At 42.1% G+C, this 22,121-nt stretch overlaps 1 protein-coding gene across 16 annotated transcripts in view; it reads right to left on the bottom strand.

Annotated features, from left to right (window-relative positions):
* CDK5RAP2 (CDK5 regulatory subunit associated protein 2) overlaps positions 1-22,121 on the bottom strand; it is a 189,363-nt gene that overhangs the window by 41,640 nt on the left and 125,602 nt on the right. For 12 of the 16 annotated variants that reach the window (XR_010148469.1, XM_016960336.4, XM_016960345.4 and 9 more), the window contains 4 exon segments: positions 17,005-17,236; positions 12,729-12,851; positions 8,507-9,080; positions 6,403-6,635 (listed from right to left, as the gene is read on the bottom strand). Coding sequence is in view for 15 of the 16 variants with exons in the window: in XM_016960336.4 (XP_016815825.3) it covers positions 6,403-6,635; positions 8,507-9,080; positions 12,729-12,851; positions 17,005-17,236 (1,162 nt within the window). In the remaining variant the exon portion in view is untranslated. 16 annotated transcript variants of the gene reach the window in all.

Genomic DNA, 22,121 nt, shown 5'->3' with positions numbered 1-22,121 from the left:
CAACAATGATAGACTGGAGTAAGAAAATGTGGCACATATACACCATGGAATACTAGGCAGCCATAAAAAAGGATGAGTTCATGTCCTTTGTAGGGACATGGATGAAATTGGAAATCATCATTCTCAGTAAACGATCGCAAGGACAAAAAACCAAACACCGCATGTTCTCACTCATAGATGGGAATTGAACAATGAGAACACGTGGACACAGGAAAGGGAACATCACACTCTGGGGACTGTTGTGGGGTGAGGGGAAGGGGGAGGGATAGCATTAGGAGATATACCTAATGCTAAATGACGAGTTAATGGGTGCAGCACACCAGCATGGCACATGTATACATATGTAACTAACCTGCACATTGCGCACATGTACCCTAAAACTTAAAGTATAATAATAATAATAAGAAGAAGAAGAAATGTTTGACCAGTTAATCCAATTTGATAGGAGTGTGAAAAGCACGATATCATGGTGGTTAGGAGGGTAGACTGTGAAAGTGAACTACATGGACTCAAATTCAGACTGTCACTTCCTGTCTGACTTAGACCAAGTGAATGAACCTCTCCGTTCCTCACTTGTTAATAAATGAGGATAATAAATAATACTTCCTCTTAGGCTGAGAACAATGCCTGGCATATTGCAAGCACCCAATAAAGATCAGTCTTTCTCACTTCCTCATTGTTTCTCCTTCAACTTCTTCATATCATCATCATCATCAGAGGGTGGTGGGCTGGCAAAGGCCCCCTCCAGACTGTGGAAGGCCTTGAGAAGAAACCAATGTTTCAGGTTCACTTCTTTCAGCAGAGAACTAAGGCAAAGGATTCCAGGAGCTATCTTTGTTCATGTGGTGAGCTCACTGATCAAACTGTCTTCTTTGTACCTTTCCCAGTGTCAAACACAGCTTACTCAAAAATACCTACAGACAAAATACCACCTGCCTTATTCATACAACTGCTCTTGGGAGGCACCAAGAACAAGGATACAGTGGAAACTCTGGCTGCAACACCAGTTCCTGATCTATTTTGATCCCAGCCCTCTTGGGAATCTAAGTTACAGACCCTCACCCCAGAAAAATGTACATTGCAGGTTTCCGGATCCCTAGTGGAATCCCTAGTTTAATGGAGCCAAGGGAGAGTCCCCTTATAAGCATTAAGAAACCACGCTACCATCCTACTTCTTGGAGCCTACCAACCAAACATTATTAAAGAAATAGCAAGGATATGCACAAAGATTCCAGTACAGTGTTCTTTATAATAGCCTCAAAATGGGAACAATCTGAATGTTCATCTAATGGGGAATGATTAAATAAATTATGGTACACTTATACAAAAGAATGCCCTGCAGCCACTAAAACTTACAATGTATACTTATTATCTATAACTGAACAAAGGGAGAGGATGCAAACAGTCCCATTTCCATAAAAAATACACATATGAATAAAAATGGTCTGGGCATATATACTCCAGGGTATTCACACTTTGTTGTGTGATGCAACTATAGGAGTATTTGCTTATCTTTTATTCCACAGTAAACATGTATTGCTTTGTATTAATTTTTTTAAAGGCTATATTTAAATTTTTAAGAACTCATGCTATACGACTGCCTCAAATATAAAACTGTTTTATGATAAGCTTGTTTCATAATTCAAGAGCCAGACCCCTTATATGAATCCAAGAAAGAGCTACCTCTGTGTTACATTTTAGTCCCCAAGAAAAGGAGCTGTGGTGAGGTTTCTGGGACTTTTATGCTTTTTGTAGGAGAAAATCAAGTTCTATGTTTGTGTTATCTGCTAAGTCTAAAATGCTTCGTCTGCCTGCAGAACCCACAAAGAATAAGTAGGCTCTCCTTGGGTGAGTCAAGGTAAATAACTAAAAAATAAACCAAGGGGAGTGGCTGGATGAAGGAAGGAGGGCAGCTGGTGCCAGAGGCACCCTCTCTCAGCTCTCCACTTCCTAGGGCCTAGAGTTAGAGCCTTCAAGAAGAGGCCGACAGAAAATGACTTGGGCCTGGAAGATACGGCTTTATCATGAGGACCCAGATAGTTCTCCACTAATAAAATGAAAACTAGCTTATTTAGAATACCCTTAGCTAGAAGGAAGTAGGTTTTCATAAAGCTGGGAAAAGTCAGGTACTCCTATATACCCTGGTCCTCAAAAGTCCTGGGAACTGGTATTAGCAAAACCAGTCTACAGCAGGTCTAAGCTGCTGGGCCCTTCGCAAAAGCTGGGGGAAAACATTCACTAGGCCCAGATGGGTAAACTATCCCATGTTCTATCCTGGAATTAAATGAACTATGTGGGCCATCATAAACCATCTATTTTGTACATATGAAGACAAGAGGAACAGAGTCAAATCCTGGTTCCGCCAAGTCAGTTGTGACTTTGAACAACAAACTCTTATTTGTTAAGTCTAAGTTCCTCACCTGAAAAACAGGCTGTTCTGAGGATTAAGCCCCAACTCACAGCAAGTACAAATACTAATAAGCACTCAGTACGTAAGAACCATGCACCCAGCATTGAGCCAAGCAAGGCTTCACATCCATAATTTAATTCTTACAAAGACTCCACCAATTAGGTATTAGAATGCTAAGTTTACAGGTGAAAAAAGTAACTGAGGCAAGGAATTAAGTAAATTTCCCAAGGTACACAGCTTACGAGTGGGAAACCAGAGCTCTAATCTGGACAGCCCAGCTCCAATGACTGCATTCTTCACTACTAGGCCCATTTATTTAAATATGTAAGGTTATTTCTCTATGCCTCAGTTCATCATCTATAAAACTGAACTAATACATTGTGCTTCCAAGGTCATTGTGAAGTTTAAATCAAATAACCTATATGATACCAACTATAATACAAGTAGCTCTAGTAGGAAAAGTTTTTTGTCCAGAGACCTGATTTAAAATCCCAGCTCTGCCATTCACTCCACAAATGGTCACAGATGAGTTGCTTACTCTCACTGGGCCACACTCTCCACAGCTGTAACACTAGATTCACTGACTCACTCACTCATTTATTCATTCTCTCAAAATATGTGTTGCGTGTCCACCATACGTCAAACGTTATCTATATCCTAGCACTACAGCAACAAACACAACAGACAAGATCCATGCACCCTTGTAGGGCTTACTTTCTACAGGGAAGGCAGAATAAAAAACATATAACATGCAAGATGGTTAAGATGGTTATGGGTAATAAACACATAACATGCGAGATGGTTGTGGGTAGAACCGAGGAAAATAACACAGGGTAAGGGAAAAAGGGAATGTCAGTGATAGGCAGGGGTGCCTTGCTATTTCATAAAGAGCTGTCAAAGAGCACCTCGTTAATATGATGACATTTGAGACAAGGCCTGAAGGGATCAGGGACACCAGACAGAAGAGAAAGTGCAAAGCCCCTGAAGGAGGAGCTGGCCTGGGCATGCTAGAAAAACTGCAGGGTCAGTAGCTGGGGAGGGGAAGCAGGAGAGGGTGGGGCGGCAGAAGTAAGGAGAGAGTGCAGCCAGGGCGATGGTACAGGGCTTTGCAGGCCCTTATCTGGACTTTCACACTGAATGAAAAGGAAAGGCTTTGATTTGGGGGCAGAGATGGGACATGATCTGACTTACATTTTTAAAAGATCACTGATTATTGGGTGGAAAATGCACTACAGTGAGACAAGGATGGAAGCCCAGAGGCCAAACAGGAGAGGCCTGCAGCATCCAGGTGAGAGAAGAGAGGCGAGCTGAAGCGGTGGCAGCAATAATTGGTGGTGAGGACTGGTCAGGGATGGAAGACGTGCAGAAGGCGGGGCTGCACAGAGGCAGCCAGGGAGGGAGAGGAGAACTGAACTCTCAGTGGCATCGTCTGGAAGCCAAGTGAGCCAAGGAGGGAGGGATCAACACGTCAAATACTGCTGCAGTCTGAGCAAGATGAAGACTGAAAACTGATCCTTGGATTTGGCAAAGTGGAAGTTGTTAGTGTCAGGCAAACTGTTTCAGTGGAGGGGTTGAGATAACTCAGAGTCCAGTCCCAATGGGTTTAAGAGAGAAAGGGGAATGGAAAGCAATACTACTGGAGATAAGGGAAAAGGAGAAAAATAATGACTTCACAGAGCAATTTAAAAGGATACAGCTTTGACTCTGGAATCATGCTAATGTTACACATATCCAAAAAATTAAATCAATAAAAATAGGGTAAAAAACTCTAAAATTGAATACAAATAAAAACAAATGAATCTAATTGTGTTTCAAATGACTAACCCAACAACAGCTGTACAAAGAATGAAACCAAACAACTTTTAAATTCAAGAACATACTATAATATATTTTTAGCCTAAAAACAAAGAGAACTACTTTAATAAACAAATCTTAAACTCTTCCAGTGGGTTTGTTTTTCACAGTGGAAAGGGTGGAGTAATTCTGGAACTATGTGTATATATTACAGAACTGAGTAAATCAGCAGATATGGTGATGTTGTCAGAGCCAGGGTTCTTAATGTTGGAGAAGGGAAGTAAAAATGTGGAAGCGGGAAAAACAGGAAAGAACCCAGTGAGTCTGGACTGGAATTAAAGGCACCATTGTGAAGTAATGATTTTTTTAAAAAATAAATTACACATTTACACACACACACACACACACACATGCCTGCTAAAGGGCCTAGACACAATGATACCCTCGTAGCAATGAACACACCTAGCACCAAATCTTGGTGGTTAAATATCATTCCTCACTAAAAGGAATCAAGGCTCTTGGAGAAATGGCTCATTCAGGGCAGAAGCAGTACAGGATGAGCATGGAAAATCTATTTTGTCCCAGAAAGGAAGGAAGTACTCCCAAAAAGATGGAGACATGTCAAAAGAAACTGCCACTTACCAAATCTGGGACAATATAATATGAATGTCAGAATGGATAATAGTCCATTGAATAAAATAAGAATCTTTAAGCCCACACTGATCGTAAACAAACAAGAAATATAGTAATAAAAGGAATTAATAGAGAATGCATCCTTCTAGTACATGCCACCTAATATAAATGAAGAAGGAATGTGATTTAAAAATGTTAGTGTTAGAAAAAAACTGTCATAGGAACATTTGACTCAGACAAGAATCATCGATATATGGTAAAACTCATGGTAGAAGTTTGAAGAGGAAGAGAATACTTACAGAATAACAAAGTATCTTCTACAAATTATTCATTACACAGGTTAATATAATTTACACTGGAGAAAACTGACAGACATTACCTTAAGGAAGTGATCAAAGTTAATATCACCAAAAACGGGATTAATATTATGTGCCTCCTTAAGAAAATACCATAAGAACAAAATAATCTCTTAGGCAGCATTCCTGCCAAAACTGCATAGCCAATCTAATCTAACCAATTTAATCTAATCATGAATTGAGTCTTGCGGAAAGAACAGATAATCCCAAAGTGAGGGGCTAGCCTGAACTATTGAAGTATGTTCACATCACGAAAGAAGAAAGGGTGAGGAACTACTCCAGATTAAAGGAGACGAGAGACACATGACAACTAAATGTAACGTGGAGACTGGATCCCGGACCAGGATCAGGATCCAGAATAAACTGTCATAAAAGACATTATTGAATTAATTATAAAAATTCAAATATAGGCTGTATATTAGATAACAGTATATTAGACAACACTATTTCTGATTGTGATAACAATACCATGGTTATGCACGAGAATGTCCTTGGTCTGAGGAACCACACCCTGAATTATCTAGGGAGAAAGGAACATCATAGCATCAATCCACTCTCATAGAGCTCAGAAAGATAATAATAGAGCGCGTGTATGTACAGACAGGGAAAGATAAAACAAATGTGGCAAATGCTAACAACTGATGAAGCTGGGTGCACAGTAAATGGGAGTTCTTTGCTGTAGTCTCAAAAAAAAATTATTTTAAAAATTTTACCTAGCACATAGCAAAGGTTTCTTTCACCCTTCCTCTGGCCATCCTTAACTCTTCGATATACTTTTTAACTGATAAAAATTTTGCTTGGTTGACTGGATTTTTTGCTTGCCAACATTTAAAACACATGAGTTTTCACACACACACACACAAAAAAATCCCATCTTTTCTGGAAAATTTGTAAGATGCAAGAACTGGCAACTACGTGACCACTGCTGAGTGAGAGGCAGTGCCTTCTGGCTGGCTTCACTCATGTACCTCACCAGCCCGGCCCCTGAGGCGTCTAAACTGGACTCCTGGTTTGTAACAGTGCCGACCACAAGCCACGTGGAAGTGGTCACTGGGAGGAAGCAGCAGCCAGTGTGGTTCTGCTGTCACCTCATCAAGGCAGAGGTGTGAAAGATAAGTAAGGCCAAGGAGTTAGCTCCTCCTGTGCCCCTCCAAGAAGTCCTGGGTCAATTACTGATGTCTTAAGACTCGCGTACCTCACCCTACCTACCGTTGAGAAATAGCTTTTCCAATTTCTCCAGCAGCTCAGCGCATTGATTCAGCTGTTCCTGGAAACCCTCGGCCACACAGTAATCCACATCACTGGCCTGCAGCAACTCCTCAAATGCCTTAATCATGGTGTTCATGTGTTGACGGGAGATGACACAGATGCCATGGCCATCCTTAATCTGCTGCCGTTGAAGGGAGAGCTCCCTGGCTTGGGACTGAACTAATGAATCGTATCTGATAAAAGAGGGGAAAGAAAATACTTGGACCATTTTAGAATTGAATTTTTGTGACCTTAACACTAATTGGAAAAATGACAGAGTACAATTTTTAAAAGCCTGCAGCTGTACAAGTATATATACTTTTAGAAAAATTGAAACTGTACAAGGTCACCTCTTCTTTGATTTCACACAGCCAACAAAGGCTGGAACAAAGATTCTTCTGCAACATTTTTAACCTTATAAAGCCCCCAATTAAAGTACAGATTGGCAAGGACTCAGGCAAACAATTAGTTTCCATACACTCTTCAAAAATACTATTCTGAATTGTAGAAACAAGTGCCCCAAGGGTCAGAGGATCTACCAAAAATTCTCATGAAGTGTGATAAAGAAAGTGTACCGCAAAGAAAAAAAGACAGGACTCTCTCCTCCAGAACAAAACGTCACTGAATAATCATGATGCTAACTACCATTTACTGAGGGTCTAGGACCTGTCAGTAACTGAATTCAGTGCTTTATATGTTATCTGATCCTCTCAGTCTTCCAACAAATGTATAAATGTCCCCTTTTACAGAAGAATAAACTGACTGCAAAGCTAATTAAGTGGTAAAGATTTTGGATTCAAACACAATTCTCACTTTGAAGATCATTATGCAATATTACCTTTTTACCGTCATGTGCCATCTTTTCCTACATGAGCCCATAAGAGAAAGACACTGAGAAGTAAACAGGTTAAGGGAAATGTGACTCATGTAAACTGGCCACAATAACCTTGCTCCAGAGAGTAGCTTGGCAAAGATGTTGACACTTCAGTTCAACATAATTTTCTCCTTCCTGGAAATGACAACACTACATGGGCTGGCAGTCACCTTCAACATAGAGTGTGCACATGCAGATTACATGATACCAGCATTAAAGGTGGGGGCCAGTATCATGTGAGTACTGGAGTAACATGGGTAAACATGGGTAACTCATGAGTAACATGAGTAAACATGGGTACTGGAGTGGGATAATGTGGGCTTGAACCCTGGCAATGGCTCTGACCAGCTCTGTGAATGTTCTCTGCCAAGTCACTGCAGCCACTTTGAGGCTCAGTTTCCTTACCTGTAATAACTAGTTTAAGAATACCTTCTTCTCAGGTGATTTTGAGGATTAGATAAGAAAAGTGCCTAACCAGGGGCCTGAGACAACAGCCTTTCAATAATTACAAGCTTCCTTCAATCTCACTGCTTGGGAAGTCTTGAAAAATTCATCCTGGCTCCCGACAATTCAGAACAATGTGTTTGACTCAAATTAGTGACAAATGAAGGTCAACTTTACTAATGATCCCATTTTTGCCATATCTCATGAAGCAAAACCGTATATATCTATGCCCATAAAGCATTATCTTCATGACCTAAGAATTCTTCTCTTTCAACACAAGCTTATTTCTCTAAGATGACCTTAAAGGGTAAAGATATGGAAAATATTTATATTCCTCCTACCTTGCCTAGACATCAGTTTTAGTTTCACAGCACAGCAAAAGCCAGTAACAGAGTCCAGGAGTACACACTGCAGTCCAGCAAAGGCACTATCACTCACCAAGTGACTGGTATGAAACCTTTACCCTGAGCCCCCAACTTGAGGAGGGCGAAATCTGCCCTGCAGATTTCCAGAGGACCCAAGACTCGTAACTGACGTTCACGTGCGTGGTCGCTGTTCCTCTTCTTTGTGGCCTCACCTCTCCCTTCTCCACAGGACCTGGCTGCCTGAACCCCACCATCAAGCCTTCCCCAGAACACACTCCACCCATCACAGAGTAGTGTTCTCTTTTAGCTCATGGGCTCCCACCTAGTGGCAATACTGGGGGACTACAGGCTTAAACGGGGAGACGGCAGAGGTGGAACGTACCTGGGAGGTGAGAGATCTCTGAACTTATTCTGCAGATTATGGATCTCACTGAAAAGTTGCATGTTCAAATTCTGCTCCTTCTGCAGCTTGTATTCCTGTTCCTCCAGCTGCTGTTTGAGGTTCTCCAGCACCCTGCTGTCAATCATCTCTGGGGCCAGCGGACCGAGGATTTTCACGTGTTTCACGTATCGCACTTGGTGCAAACTTGAAAAGGTCATTTCTTCCCCATCAGAACCACTCTTGGGCTTGCTCAAGCCATCCTGGGCCCCTTCTGTCCCACACAAAACTGTAATTATGGCCTCACTGCACTGGGAGTGCTTTTGAAGCTGAAATATGAAATTCTGGTAGGCTTCCAGCTCAGTTTCCAAGTCATGGATTTTCTGTTTTAAGTATTCTGTCTCATTTGAGGTATTAATGCTCTCTGACTGATCAGTCCCCATCACACTGACTTTAGCAGAAGGCTGACTCTTGGAACTCAGGTAAGTAGCTACTGAAGTTGGGCTCAGAACATCTTCAGGATTTTCTTTGCATGATGGCAAGCTGGCAAGGTCATCAGGTGGGCAAATCTCAGAGTCTGAAAATCAAATACATTTATGTCAGTATCTCTTTTACTAAAATCCAAACCCTCTCTCCTTCCTCACAGCCATAGCCAAGCCAAGACCACTGCAGTGACCTAACAAGCCTCCCTCAAAAAGGCCCTAGTATTTCCTAACACACTTCCCTCAAAAAGCCTCCAGTCTTTCCTAACAAGCCTCCCTCAAAAAGCCCTAGTCTTTCCCTCTTACCCCTCAGTTGTCCTCTTCCTCAGAGTAACTGTTCTAAAAAGTAATTTTAACCATGATAAACCCACACACACACCCCCTAAAATTCATCGACATTCCCAGTATCTACATGAGACCTTCCATGATCTAGTTCCAGGCAACCTTTCCAGGAATATCTCTGGCACCACTCTGGAGATTTCCTACAAAATTAACCATGATTCCCTGCACACTGCGTGCTGTGTCATGCCTCCATGCTTTCGCATGGGCCGTGCCCTCTGCCTGGAACACCCTCAGCCCTCTATTCTACTCCTACCTAATGAACTCTTTCCATACCCAGATCTAATTTTCCTTCCTCTGCAAGCCCACTGCCAAACTATGCAAAAGTCACAACTCGCTGTGGTTCTGTAGCACCTTATGCATATTACTCAAGACAAATATACTATGTGCTGGGTGCTAAAGTAAAAATTATAAGTGGCTTATTTATTGATTCACATAGCAATTCGTCATCTGAATGTCGCTCTCCCTCACCAGACTGCACGTTTCTTCACAGCAGAGATGTGGCCTTTCATTTTCACATTCTCGGCGTCTAGTACAGAACCTAACCCAGACCAGAAGTCAGTGCCAGTGTGAGAAATATTGAGAGATTCTGTGAAGCAACAGTAAAGAGTGGTAATTCTGAATATCCACAACACGTGACAGTCTTCTCATTTCCATGTCTAATGGCTTCCAGGAGATGCTCTGACATCCCCTTTAGTGAGGTGTTTCACTCACTCACAACACTGCCAGGAAATATTTCCTTATAGCTAGTAATAGCTAAACCCTTAGAGATGCAGTCAAACTTGTTTCAGAAGTGGAGTAGTACAGCAGAAAGAATATGAAGTTTGAAGGCCACACAGCCTGAGGCAAGTGACTTTACTATCCAAGAGCCTCAGTTTCCCCTGTGTCTAAAATGCAGAAAGAGATGTCTCATATGGTTGTAGTGCAGCTTCTGTTCTTAACCACTGTGCCACACTGCTGGCTGCCCAGGGAAAGTTCCGTTCAATATAGAGAGCTGTCTGAATACTTAAGGGGCAGCGGAATGTAGTAGAAAAACCTGTCTTTGAAATTCAACAGACATGGTTTCAAACTCTGGCTCTGTCACATAGGCAAGTTACTTGACCTCTCTGAGCTTTAGTAGCTTTATCTGTAAAATGGAAAGAACATCACTGTGAAAAGTTGTGTGTGTGTGTTTGTTTTTAGGGATTATATGGAACAAAATCTGCAAAAAGAAAAAAAAGGCTAGCACAGTGTCTGGCACATAGTAGTGAAGGTATCCAAGTAACACAAACATCCTCTAACCATTCCAAGATAGAAGGAGATGCCCTTCACCGGAGGTGTGCATGCGAAGGCCAGTCTGGAAAAATGCTACAAAAGCAACAACGTGGGTTGGACTGGGTGACCTAGGAGATCTCTCAGAAAGAAATTCACACACAAATCCTCATCAGACTGCATGTCCCAATTTCTGGTTCTGCAATCCGCTCCTTGTGACTTGAGGTACACACTTGTATCTGTTCATGATGCAAATACCATAAAGTATGGCATTTCATTTCAGAAAGCAGCTGCTACCTGACCTAAAGGAAGCATTCCTAATACAGTATTTTTATTATACACAATGTTATGATAATTAGTCAATAAGAGCCTTGAGGGTGCAGACCGTGTCATCCATGTCTGTTTCTCCAGTATCTAGCACAGGGTCTGCGACAGAGAATGTACTCACCAAGTATTTCTGGCTGAACAAGAAAGAGAAAGAGGAACTGGGGAGGGAGATATCTCTCCATAAGGCTTTTTTTCCAGTGAATCACCCTCCAAGACAAGAAAATATCTTTGCTGTAATAACCTCATGATAATAGAATTTGGTCTGTACTTCATGGCAAGAAGCGTGTTCACTCATGGAAATAAAGATTAGTTCCCAGGACTTTCCTTAAGTAATTATGAGGCATCACTAGTATCCCCATTTTACAGAAGAGGAAATTGAGGCTTAGGGAGCTTAAGAATTTGCTTAGGGTTCAGGGTAGGTAAGCAGTAGAGCCCTTCCTCAAAGCCTGGCAGTCTGCCTCTAACACTCTGAATGATGCTTCCCGAAGTAACACTTCTGCAATCGAATCTCCTGTACCGCGGTGCATGAGCAAAGAGAGAGAGAGTTCTTAACCCTCAATGTGAAGGCCAAGATGCCTGTAAAATCCTTTATTCACATCCCAAGTATCTGTCAAGGGCCTTGTGAAAAAGAAACAGCAATGAAGATGTCACACGCAGCACCCAGCCTCAGCTGCGCAACAATTAAAAGGTGGAAGTTCAGGCAGATGCAACTCACATACAAAGTTCTGGAAGCACATTCAGAAAAATGAAAGACATTCAGTAATGAAGGGAAGTACTGACAGGGAAAGGGAAGCTGTCAATTAGTTAAGAAGTCTGTATTAATAACTATCAAGAAGAAATCAAAAGATGTCCCCAAGACCATTTATGAATATTTGCATTATAAGAAATACTATAGTTCTACAACTTTCCACAATTCAGCTAAGGGGGACTTTATTGCCTGGTAGAGTAGCTTTCTCCTGAAAGCCCGGAACACGCAGAAGCATGTGACCATGTGTTCACTGCAGTGACTCTGGACCTTGCAAAAGTATACAACAGTGTATATACCACAACTCAGTATTTTTCCAGAGACTGGTGTCCCCATGGCCATCACATGACAAATTTAGGATTCTTGAGGACAATTATTTCTAACAGAGTGAATTAGATCTGGATTAATAGTGATTTTTTTTAATGAAGGGGGAAAAATATCTAACATAAAAAGAATGTAGGCATTTGTTCATTCTGGTTGAATGAGAACATGAGTATTTGTTATATTATCTTTTGTGCTTATGTATGCTTCTAATACTTCATAATTTTAAAAAGAAAGGAATACAACTTGCCTGTGCCCTCACCCGTATCTCTGCACCTTTTCCACTGATCTGCCTGGCAAACCCCACAAACCCAGTCTCAGCCTCAGGCTCTCCTCTGACCCACTCCTCCTGGGCACACGGACCAACACCGAGCACACCTCAGCAACAGGCAGCCCCGCACTGAATACTAACAGGCTGTTGGGATGATTGTCTCCTCCGAGCTGTGGGGTCCCTAAGAGCAGGCTGTGTCTTTTCATGTTGAAGCACCAGAACCCAGCCCACTGCCTGGTAGAGAAGCATGCTGACACATGGACGTGTGGGTTCTGACATCCTACTGTACCTTGACTCTTCTCCTACTTACCAGCTGGGTGACCCTGGGTCAATTATTTCTTAAAACCTCAGCTTCCCATGTGTTAGACTGGCATGATAATAATGCCCTGAGAGGGCTGCTATGGGCTTAGTAATAATTTTTAGATAAAACATCCAAATGGTGCCTGGCACATGGAAGCTGTTCAATACACACAGGGGTTGAATTCTGACCGATCTCATAGCTTGTTTGCTGATCACTGTCCATTTCCTTGTCTCTCCAGACAGAAGATGTGGTTTTAATTCCTTTCTGCTCTCCTGGGCTGTCCTGGTAGGCTGCTCCCACAGGGGGCTGAGCTACAGGCAATCACAAAGAGAAAGAAAAATAAATAAAACCGTAAGACCTGAAACTTAGCCAAGCAACTGAGAAGAACACAAAGATACAACAGGGAAAATAAAAACACTGGGGAGGCAAAATGCAATTTGTAAGATAAAATTAATCTATCAAGCTGCCATAACAGGACATAAAAAGCATAAATATACTGCAGCTTGTCTGAAATGGTTTAAGTCCAGGCTCTCAAAAAGCTGAGTGAGAAAATGAATTCTATCAATTCGTGCCCATTTTTCCCAAGAAGAGAGAGGCCCTAGGGTCTCCTGGGCAACTGTTTGAGGTAGCACCTGGCGTTGAGGCACTCTGGTGTCTCAGCAAAAAATAAAAACAGTATTGAGTGCAAATGGCAAGCTAGGAGCCAGCATGGTGGCTCATGCCTATAATCCCAGCACTTCGGGAGGCCGAGGCAGGGGGGCCACTTGAGGCCAGGAGTTCAAGACCAGCCTGGGCAATATAGCAAGACCCCCATCTCTACAAAATATAAAAAATTTAAATTTGAATTTTAAAAAATGGCAAGCTATGGGCAAAGTGCCAGGGTCTCTGTTGAGCTGAGTTACCTTTGCCATAAAATCTTTCCTCCATGAAGGTCCCCACAACCCTGTATTGATTTAGTTAACCGCCACCTCCCCAAGCCCACACCAGATGGGGAGTTCTCAGAAGGCAGAGACTGAATCTGATTTATTTCTCTCCTACCCCCAGTGCATGAGGCTGGAAACACAGCAGGTGCTCAGGGAATGTTCACTGAATGAATGAAAAGATGTCTGGATGATGGTTGAATGGATTAGAAGAAGGTAGATAAGGAGGTGGTAAGGGAAGAGCAATTCTGCCAAAGGTCTTCTTATCTGGAAACCTCAACTATGGTAAACCCAAAAGAAAACTTAAAATTAAATGGAACATACCTTTGGCTATGGATCTTCATAAAATCCATACAAGAAGTATCACATACTAGGCTTTGTGAAACAGTAAAGAACATGGACTTTGAAATTAGGCAGGCTGATTCCCACCTAGCTAGAAAAGTTAGTCACAGTGTGACTGTAGCCAAGTCACTTTATCTCTGAAACTGCTGCCTTAACCATAAGATGGTAGTAATTTCTGTATCTACCTCAAAGGACTGTTGAGAGAACCCAATTAGATCATGTACTTAGAGTGTATAGCAAGACTCAGTAAATAATAGGTGCTTGTTTTATTAATACCACAGTATGTCCAAGACTCCAGAGTCATCTCCAATCCCTGACCCACTCTGGAAATCCTCTAATCTGATGCAACCTCCTGCCCTGGTACTCATTTCCTTCGTTGGCAAGTCCCAAAGAGCATCAATATCCTCTCTGAACATTCATCTCTCCCCATCACTCTAAGTGAACTTGGGATGACCCCAAGGACACTGCTTCTCCCGCAGCCTTCAAAGTTGTGGTCATTTCTTTCCCATAGCTCTCATATCATGGGCCCAAAGTGTGTACGTGTCTTTGCTCCTCGCTGCCACTTCTAGATCATTCTCTCTCTTACCTGAAAATTCCACTTTTGCAGATCATGCTTCCAGAAGATACCACCAACGACCCCACTTTACTGTAATCATCCATGGTCCCCTGATTCACTGAATCCCTTGAGGTTCGGTGACAATGTGGCTCCTAACTGCCTTCCTTCTCTACATTGCTTTACAGTATAATTCCTCAGGGCTGTCCATGCTTGCTGTCTCCAATCTCTCTCCTCCATTCTCTCTCTGCAACCCATGCCAATCATGCTGCACCCACTCCACGGAAACAGCTCCCTTCAAGTACACCAATGACTTCCACATTGTTAAATCCCAAAGCCAATCCTCAGTCCTTGTCTTACCAGATAGCAATATCTGACACTGCTAATCCCCTCCTTACTCAGCTTCTGGGAAGTCACCCTCTCTTGGATCCCTCCTACCTCACTGGCTGGTCTTCTTAGTCCAACCTTTAACCACTAGAGAGCCTCAGTTTCAATTCCTGGACCTGGTTGCTATGGCTCCAAGTCATATAGCTTCAAATATTACCAAAATATTGCTATTTCCTAACTTTGTAGCTCTAATCCAGACCTCTACCCTTGACTCCAGACTCATCTGTCTTTAATTGCCTATCTAATTATCTCCACCGGAATGGTCAACAGGCATCTCGAGTATGTCCAAACCAGACCCCTAATGTCTCCCTCATGCTTGCCTCTCATGCAGTCTTCAGTCTTTCTCATCTCAGTGAATGACAACTCCATCCTTCCAAAGGTTCATATCCAAAGTGATCCTTTAAAGCAGAGGTTGGACTACCTTTCTTAAAGTCAAATAATAAATACTTTAGGCTTTGCAGGCCATAGAGTCTCTATGGTATCTACTCAATTCTGCCATCAAAGCACAAAAGCAAACACAGACAATATGCAAACAAATGGGTGTGGCTGTGTTTCAATAAAATTTTATTTCCAAAAACAGGAAGTGAACTGGATTTGGCCCACAGGCTGTGGTTTGTCAACTCCTACTTTTTTTTTTTTGAGATGGAGTTTTGCTCTTGTGTCTGCTCACTGCAACCTCCACCTCGTGGGTTCAAGCAATTCCCCTGCTTCAGCCTACTGAGGAGCTGGGATTACAGGCACGTGCCACCATGCCTGGCTAATTTTGTATTTTTAGTAGAGATGGGGTTTCACCATGTTGGCCAAGCTGGTCTCGAACTCCTGACCTCAGGTGATCTGCCCGCCTTGGCCTCCCAAAGTGCTGGGATTACATGTGTGAGACACCGCACTCGGCCTGTCAACTCCCACTTTAAGGCTTAAGTCAAATCACGACTCTGCTGCTCAAAACCCTCCAAAAGTTTCCAATCTTACCAAGTAAAAGAGTCCTAGAATGGCCTTTGAGAGCCTGCCTGATCTGCTGCCTCCTGGACCTCATCTTCTACATACAACTCTCCCTCTTCCTCACTCCACTCCAGTCACACAATTAGCCTCCTTACTATTCATCCATCTTCCCCTGTTCACAGCAGCACCAGGGCCTTTGCCTTCTTCCTTCTTCCCAAGATGACTAGTGCACTCATTTCCCCTGTTTCCCTTCAAATGCCACTTCACCATGGAGGCTCTCTAGCATTCATGACATAAGCAAATCCTGCCCCTCCTCCACATTCCCCACACTTGAATCCTGCTTCGTTCTTTTCCACGGCATTTATTTTCTCACGTTGTACATATGCTTATCAGCTTTCTGTCTTCGCCCCGACCCTACACACACACACAAGAATGTAAGCTAGACAAAGACTTCATCTGCTTTGGTCACTCCTCTCTCCTCAGTGCCTAGAATAGTGCTTGGCACACAGAAGAAATGAATAAATAAATAAAAGATTACTTTTGTTGTTCTTGTTATGGTGCTGCTGCCATCTGCTCACAGAAGTTCAAAATTAGGAGTCAACATATGCACTTTTGTGGATGATGAGCCCTGAGAAAATGATGTAAAATGCTACTTATATGCTCAGCTGCATCATTCTGTGGGAGGGCCCTCTGCTTTCTTCAGATTCTCAAAGGGTTAGTGGTCCAAAATCTCTAAGCACCACTGTCCTAGACTAGAGGACGCCACTAGACACACTTCCTCCAAGTCTCTGGATCCTAACTATTCAGGTACATTTTAACACAGGGGCTGTTGTCTTGCCTCCCAGGAAAGCAGAGCCAGCAGGTTCAAAGAGGGTGGGGAAGTGGGTTACTTCTAGAGGAAGACGCAAGGTTAGTAAGGTTTGGAATTAGCCCCAAGTTGGCCTGGACATTACAGAGAACCCTGCAAAGTGGACCCTCACTTGCATACCTCTGATGCCACACGCCAGAGGCGTCCACAGACAAAGCCAAACACAACTGGGGCATCTGCGGACAATCCTTAGTGAAGGCAGCAGTGCCCCCTCAGACCTATGAGCACTGCAAGTTCCCTTTATCCAGACTCCAGAATAAAATGAAAGCAATGGATTCATTCTCCTTATTGTGTTCCCTCTGTTGTGCATTTGTCAAGAGTCAAGATTAATCACTGCAATTCATGAAATTTATACTCAAACTTATTGCAATTCTAAACAACAAGGTTGACATTTCAAGCAGTTCTATCGAGCCATTTGTCTAGCTCACAGGGAATACATTTTTCTTGGTGCTTACCATTCAGCAACGTTTTGTCGGGCGTTGGCCTCCCCTCCATCACTGCTTCAGCCAGAATTAACTTTTGGTGAAGTCGCTTATTACAAGTTTTAAACTCCTTCAGCTCCCCCTGCAGCTCCAAGATCTGGCTCTGCAGCTGCGTCACCACCTCCTGGGTGGCAGGGAGACGATACATATTTCCTAATGACCGGGATGGTTTTATTAGGATTGGCAAGCGGGACTTCTTAGCCTCCTGAAAACACACATATGCAACAATGAATACACTTTGAACACACTTCCTTTGGTTGCACAGTCAACATTCTCATGCTAGCCTTATAAAACGGAATTCAAACTGGCTGCCCAGACTTCTCGTTCCCATAATGGCAGCTATGCTTATCCACCAGCCAAAGAGCTTGTATCTTGGCAGGTCCCTCCTCTGATCATCAAGAGCCAAGCTTCTCCTCGCCACCCTCCTGGCCCTGGCCTATCGTCTCTCTGAACAATCCAGACACTCCATAAATGGCAGTTCTTCCAACCTGATCTTCTGGGAAATGTTATTTTGCTCCTTATCTATTTCCTTGTTTCCCAAACATTCCTCAGTCTAATCTGGTCTGGCCTATCAACCCCTGCTAGTCCCCCAGAACCACCCCTTACTTTGGTGGCTACTAAGTTGCCAACCCAGCGGATATTTCCCAGGCTCAGAACTCCCAGACATCTTCATTTGTAGTGACTTACGGGCACTACAGAGTCAACTGAAAATTCTACTCTTCAGCTCCATCACCCCGTGTCTCCGCTGCAAATCTATGCCACTTCAACAATCTCTGTCTTGGTGAATCACATGACTATCCATTTACTACACAATCTAGAACCATGGCAATGATTTTTAAGTTTCCCTTTATTCTTGCCACCCACTTTCACTACTCATCAGGGTCCATTAATTATAACTCCCAGGCTGTCTCTCCATTCTTTCAACTCTTCTCATCCTCCACTGCTACCACTCAACTCCAAGATGCTGTTAGTTCTCACCTAAGTCATGGCAACAGTCTCCTGGGTGGTCTCCACACATTTACTTTTGCCCTCTCTAAGCCACTGTCCATGCTACAGCAAAAAGACAAACCTACTACTCCTCTCTTCTGCCTAAAACTATTTTAATTGCTTTCCAGTTCTATCGAGACAAAGGTCAACATCCATACCACAGCCTACAAAGTCCTGCAGGACCTACAGCCTGAGTTATACCCCCTTCCACTTCACCCTGCTCTTCAGCAACAATGACCTTAGTTCCTCAAAATGCCTTCCTTCTACCTCAGGACCTTAGCATATGCCGACTCCTTTGCCCAGAACACTTACTACTTCCTACTTCCCCGACTAACTCTAAATAGCATTCATTAAAACTCAGCTCAAATGGGCCTTCCTCAGGAAAATGGGACTTGATTTCCAAGACCAAGGCAGGGCTCCCTATTAGACACTCACTGTCCCCTACATATCCCCTCAGAGAACCTTAGTATCATTTTAATTAAATGCCTGTGCAATTATCTGTTCCTTGTCTATCTTCTGCACCAACCTGTAAGCTCCAGGGTTAAGAGGCTTTGCATATCTTGGCCATACTCTCTGTATAGCTTCTAGCATAAGAACTAGTACACAGTAGGTACTCAACAACTATTTGTGGAATGAACATATAAACAATAACTTAAGAGGCCAAATGGGGGTCTCTTCCAACTGGGGAATTTTAAACATTCAAAAGCTGGGAAGAGAGACTTAAATCCAGGCTATATTTAAAGAAATACTACGACTCAATAATAAAAACAAATAATCCAATTAAAAGATGAGCAAAAACTCTGATAGTCACTTCTCCAAAGGAGATATGTGTATGGCCAATAAGCATGTGAAAAGATGCTCAACATCATTAGTCACCAAGGAAAATGTAAATCAAATCACAATAAAATACCACTACTTCATACCTATTAGAATGGCTATAATCAAAGGACAACAACAAGTGTTGATGAAGTGGAGAAATTGGAACCCTCACACACTGCTGGTGAGAATGTAAAGAGGGTACAGGCACTTTAGAAAACAGTCTGGCAGTTCCTCAAAAAGATTAAACATAGAGTTACCATCTTACCCATCAATTCTACTCCTAGGTATATACTCAAGAGAAATAAAAACATTATCACCCCCAAAATTTGTACATGAATAGCAACATTATTTCTAATAACCAAAAGTGGAAACAGCTCAAATGTGCATCAACTAATGAATGTGGTATATCCACATGGATATACTATGGAATACTGTTTGGCAATAAAAATAAATGAAGTACTGATACATGCTACAACGTGAATGAACCTCAAAAACAGTATGCTAAGTGGAAGAAGCCAGTCACCAAAAACCACATATGACATGATTCCATTTACATGAAATAATCCAGAACAGGCAAATTGAAAGAGACACAAAGTAGATTCGTGGTTGCCTAGGGCTGGGGTGGGCGAGTTGAGGGGAAATGGGAAATGACTGTTAATGAGTACAAGGTTTCTTTTGGGATGATGAAAATGTTTAAAATTGTTGTCCAACTCTGTGAATAGACTAAAAAAAACCCCACTGAATTGTATACCTTAAAGGGATGCATTGTATGACATGTGAATTAAATCTCAATAAGGCTGTGTTTTTTTTAAAGTTTTTAAATAGCAGAGGAGAAGGAACCCAAGAGGAAAACAGAAAATATTTGGGACCCAAGAAATGAGATCACTGAGGTCTCTTAAGAAGGAAAGAAGAGTAAGGGCCCCTTCTTGAACATTCTAGGATATAAAATGCTTTCAAGCACACTTTCCCATAATCTGGAAGTAAACTCTGCATTCCCAGAACTCACAGGATAAGAGACATTATCATTCTTACTTTCCAGATGAAGAATCGAGATGTCAAACAACTAGTCCAATGTCACAGTGCAAGAAGGTTCAAGAGTCAGACCTCAGACTAGCTCTTCAGGGTCCACTGCTCAGTTCGGAAAAGTGAGATGCTTTCTGCTCTGAAATTCCAGGTAAGAGGAGAGAGCAGGTTCAAGGATAAGAACAGTTTGAGGTGGCAAAAGGAGACCACGTGGGAGGAGGTGGATGCCTCAGCAAAGAGGGCTGGAAAATAACAATCATTTGCTTCGTCCTCAGTCTCCACCAATCTTTATTCCTGGATCCAAATCTGTGTGTCATATGGCAGCAGAAAACATATCTGCAAGTGCACAAATGCCAAAGCCAATTTCAAGCTGGAAGACTGCCGTCAGTCAACCTAATGCTTGTTCTAAAATAACACCACACAAAATGCTACCTTATGGACTCTAAACAGAGTCCCACCTACCACATTATTGAAGATGTCACATTGGAATTTCTTCCTTGGGAATGGAAGGGAAACAGGAACTTACACAGTCTGAGCTCCTACCATGTACAAGGTACTAGACACTTGCCAAAGGCTCAAAGCAGGTAAGTGGCCAGGCCGGATGCAAACACACGTATATCAGTAAAGTCCATCCTCTTGTCTGTAACTAAACAATTGAAAGGATACTTGGTCTCCGTGTTTCTATAACTAAACAACTGTAAGGATATCTGGTCTCCTTGTCTCACCCTCGGGCTGCAGTGATGTTCCTTTTAACAGGATATCAGAGTATCCTATTAAAAGAGGTAAGCCATAGGATTATCAACTCCTTAACTACCAAAGACCACAAAAAATATCATTAAATTTCCTTCTACTTTGCATAGACTGGAGGCCATGGTGGTGATGGGAAGGCTCTTCTCTCCCAGAGAAAGGCAGGTTTATAATATCCCTGTCTGCACTTAAAACCAGACTTTAGTTTATATCCCTGTCACTCCACTTACCAGCTAAATCACTCTGGACAGTTTTCTGAGCCTTTTAAGAGCCTATATTTCTTCATAAGTAAAATGTAGGTAATACCTACCAAATTCATACTCTTGTTGAGAATATTAAATGAGATTATATATATTACATATTATATATATAATATATATACACACAAACAGAGAGTATCTAGCATAATCCCTAATAGATACTAAAAATAATAATAAACAAATACGGTTTCCTTCCTTTTGAAGACATAGCAAGAGGAATAATTTCAAACTAAAACAATACATATTTTAATATATTTGGGGAAATTAAGTCCATTCAATTCTCCAGTTTTCCTGAACACAGAATAACATCTCTCACACAATGAAAAATTCAAACAAAAAAACAAACAAACAAAAGACACCTAGTTTTCCTGATATACAGGTACAAATTGAAGTAGCTGGGGCAGATGAGAGCATTTCTATTATAGCCAAATTGCACAAATTTGCATTTCTAGTACCGTTAATATAATGGCAGTCTCTCTCTCTCTCTCTGGTCTCTACTGATATCTTTAGAAAACTCTTTTCTAGAAATTACAGTTTTGGTGCATAATTTAAAACAATCAAAAGCAATTTTGCTAATGATATATCTAACTCTCTTTTGTATGCGCAAAAGCAGTAATTTAGTGGTCAGAAAATAAACTTAATTCTCCATTCTGATGCTATAAAGCAGTGTGTACAGTTGATTTCTCAAATACAAAACACCCATCAGAAACAAGAATATCAACAGCCTTCACTGAACCACTATTAGAAACACGACCTATTTCCTTCTCTCCCAGAACACATCTCCCTTCTATAGGGATTCTTGGCCGTGGGGGGGTCAAGCCGTGACCTCAAGAGGATTTTCATAAGGGTCCAATGAAACATTGCCAAAAGAATCTGGTTTTAACAATCTGGCATACTTGATAGGATGTGCAGAGCTTAGAGACAGTATCTAAGCTGAAGGAAAATCAACATGCAAACATTCACTCAACAAACCCGGGTTGGAAGGTAGCCTGATCCAGGGAAAGGGTGTGGCTGTGCAGTCAGGTACAGTGGGAGTCCCAGCTCAGCCCCTTAACCACTGGTTAACAACGGGAACATGGGGTGTGGCTTCCAGATCTTTGATGAGTGTTGTCAGGATAAAAGAATATAGATGAAGCCCCCAGAATAATACCTCTCCTACACAAAGTCTGCACAAGATAAAACCTAGGTTCTCATCCCTACCCCTAAAGTCAGGTTATGACAATTTGACTGCAACCTGCAAAAGCAAATGTTCAT

Source organism: Pan troglodytes, chromosome 11 (assembly GCF_028858775.2).
Source record: "Pan troglodytes isolate AG18354 chromosome 11, NHGRI_mPanTro3-v2.0_pri, whole genome shotgun sequence".
Taxonomy (NCBI): domain Eukaryota; kingdom Metazoa; phylum Chordata; class Mammalia; order Primates; family Hominidae; genus Pan; species Pan troglodytes.
The sequence above is the reverse complement of the archived record's forward strand: the minus strand, read 5'-3'. Positions and strand labels throughout refer to the sequence as shown.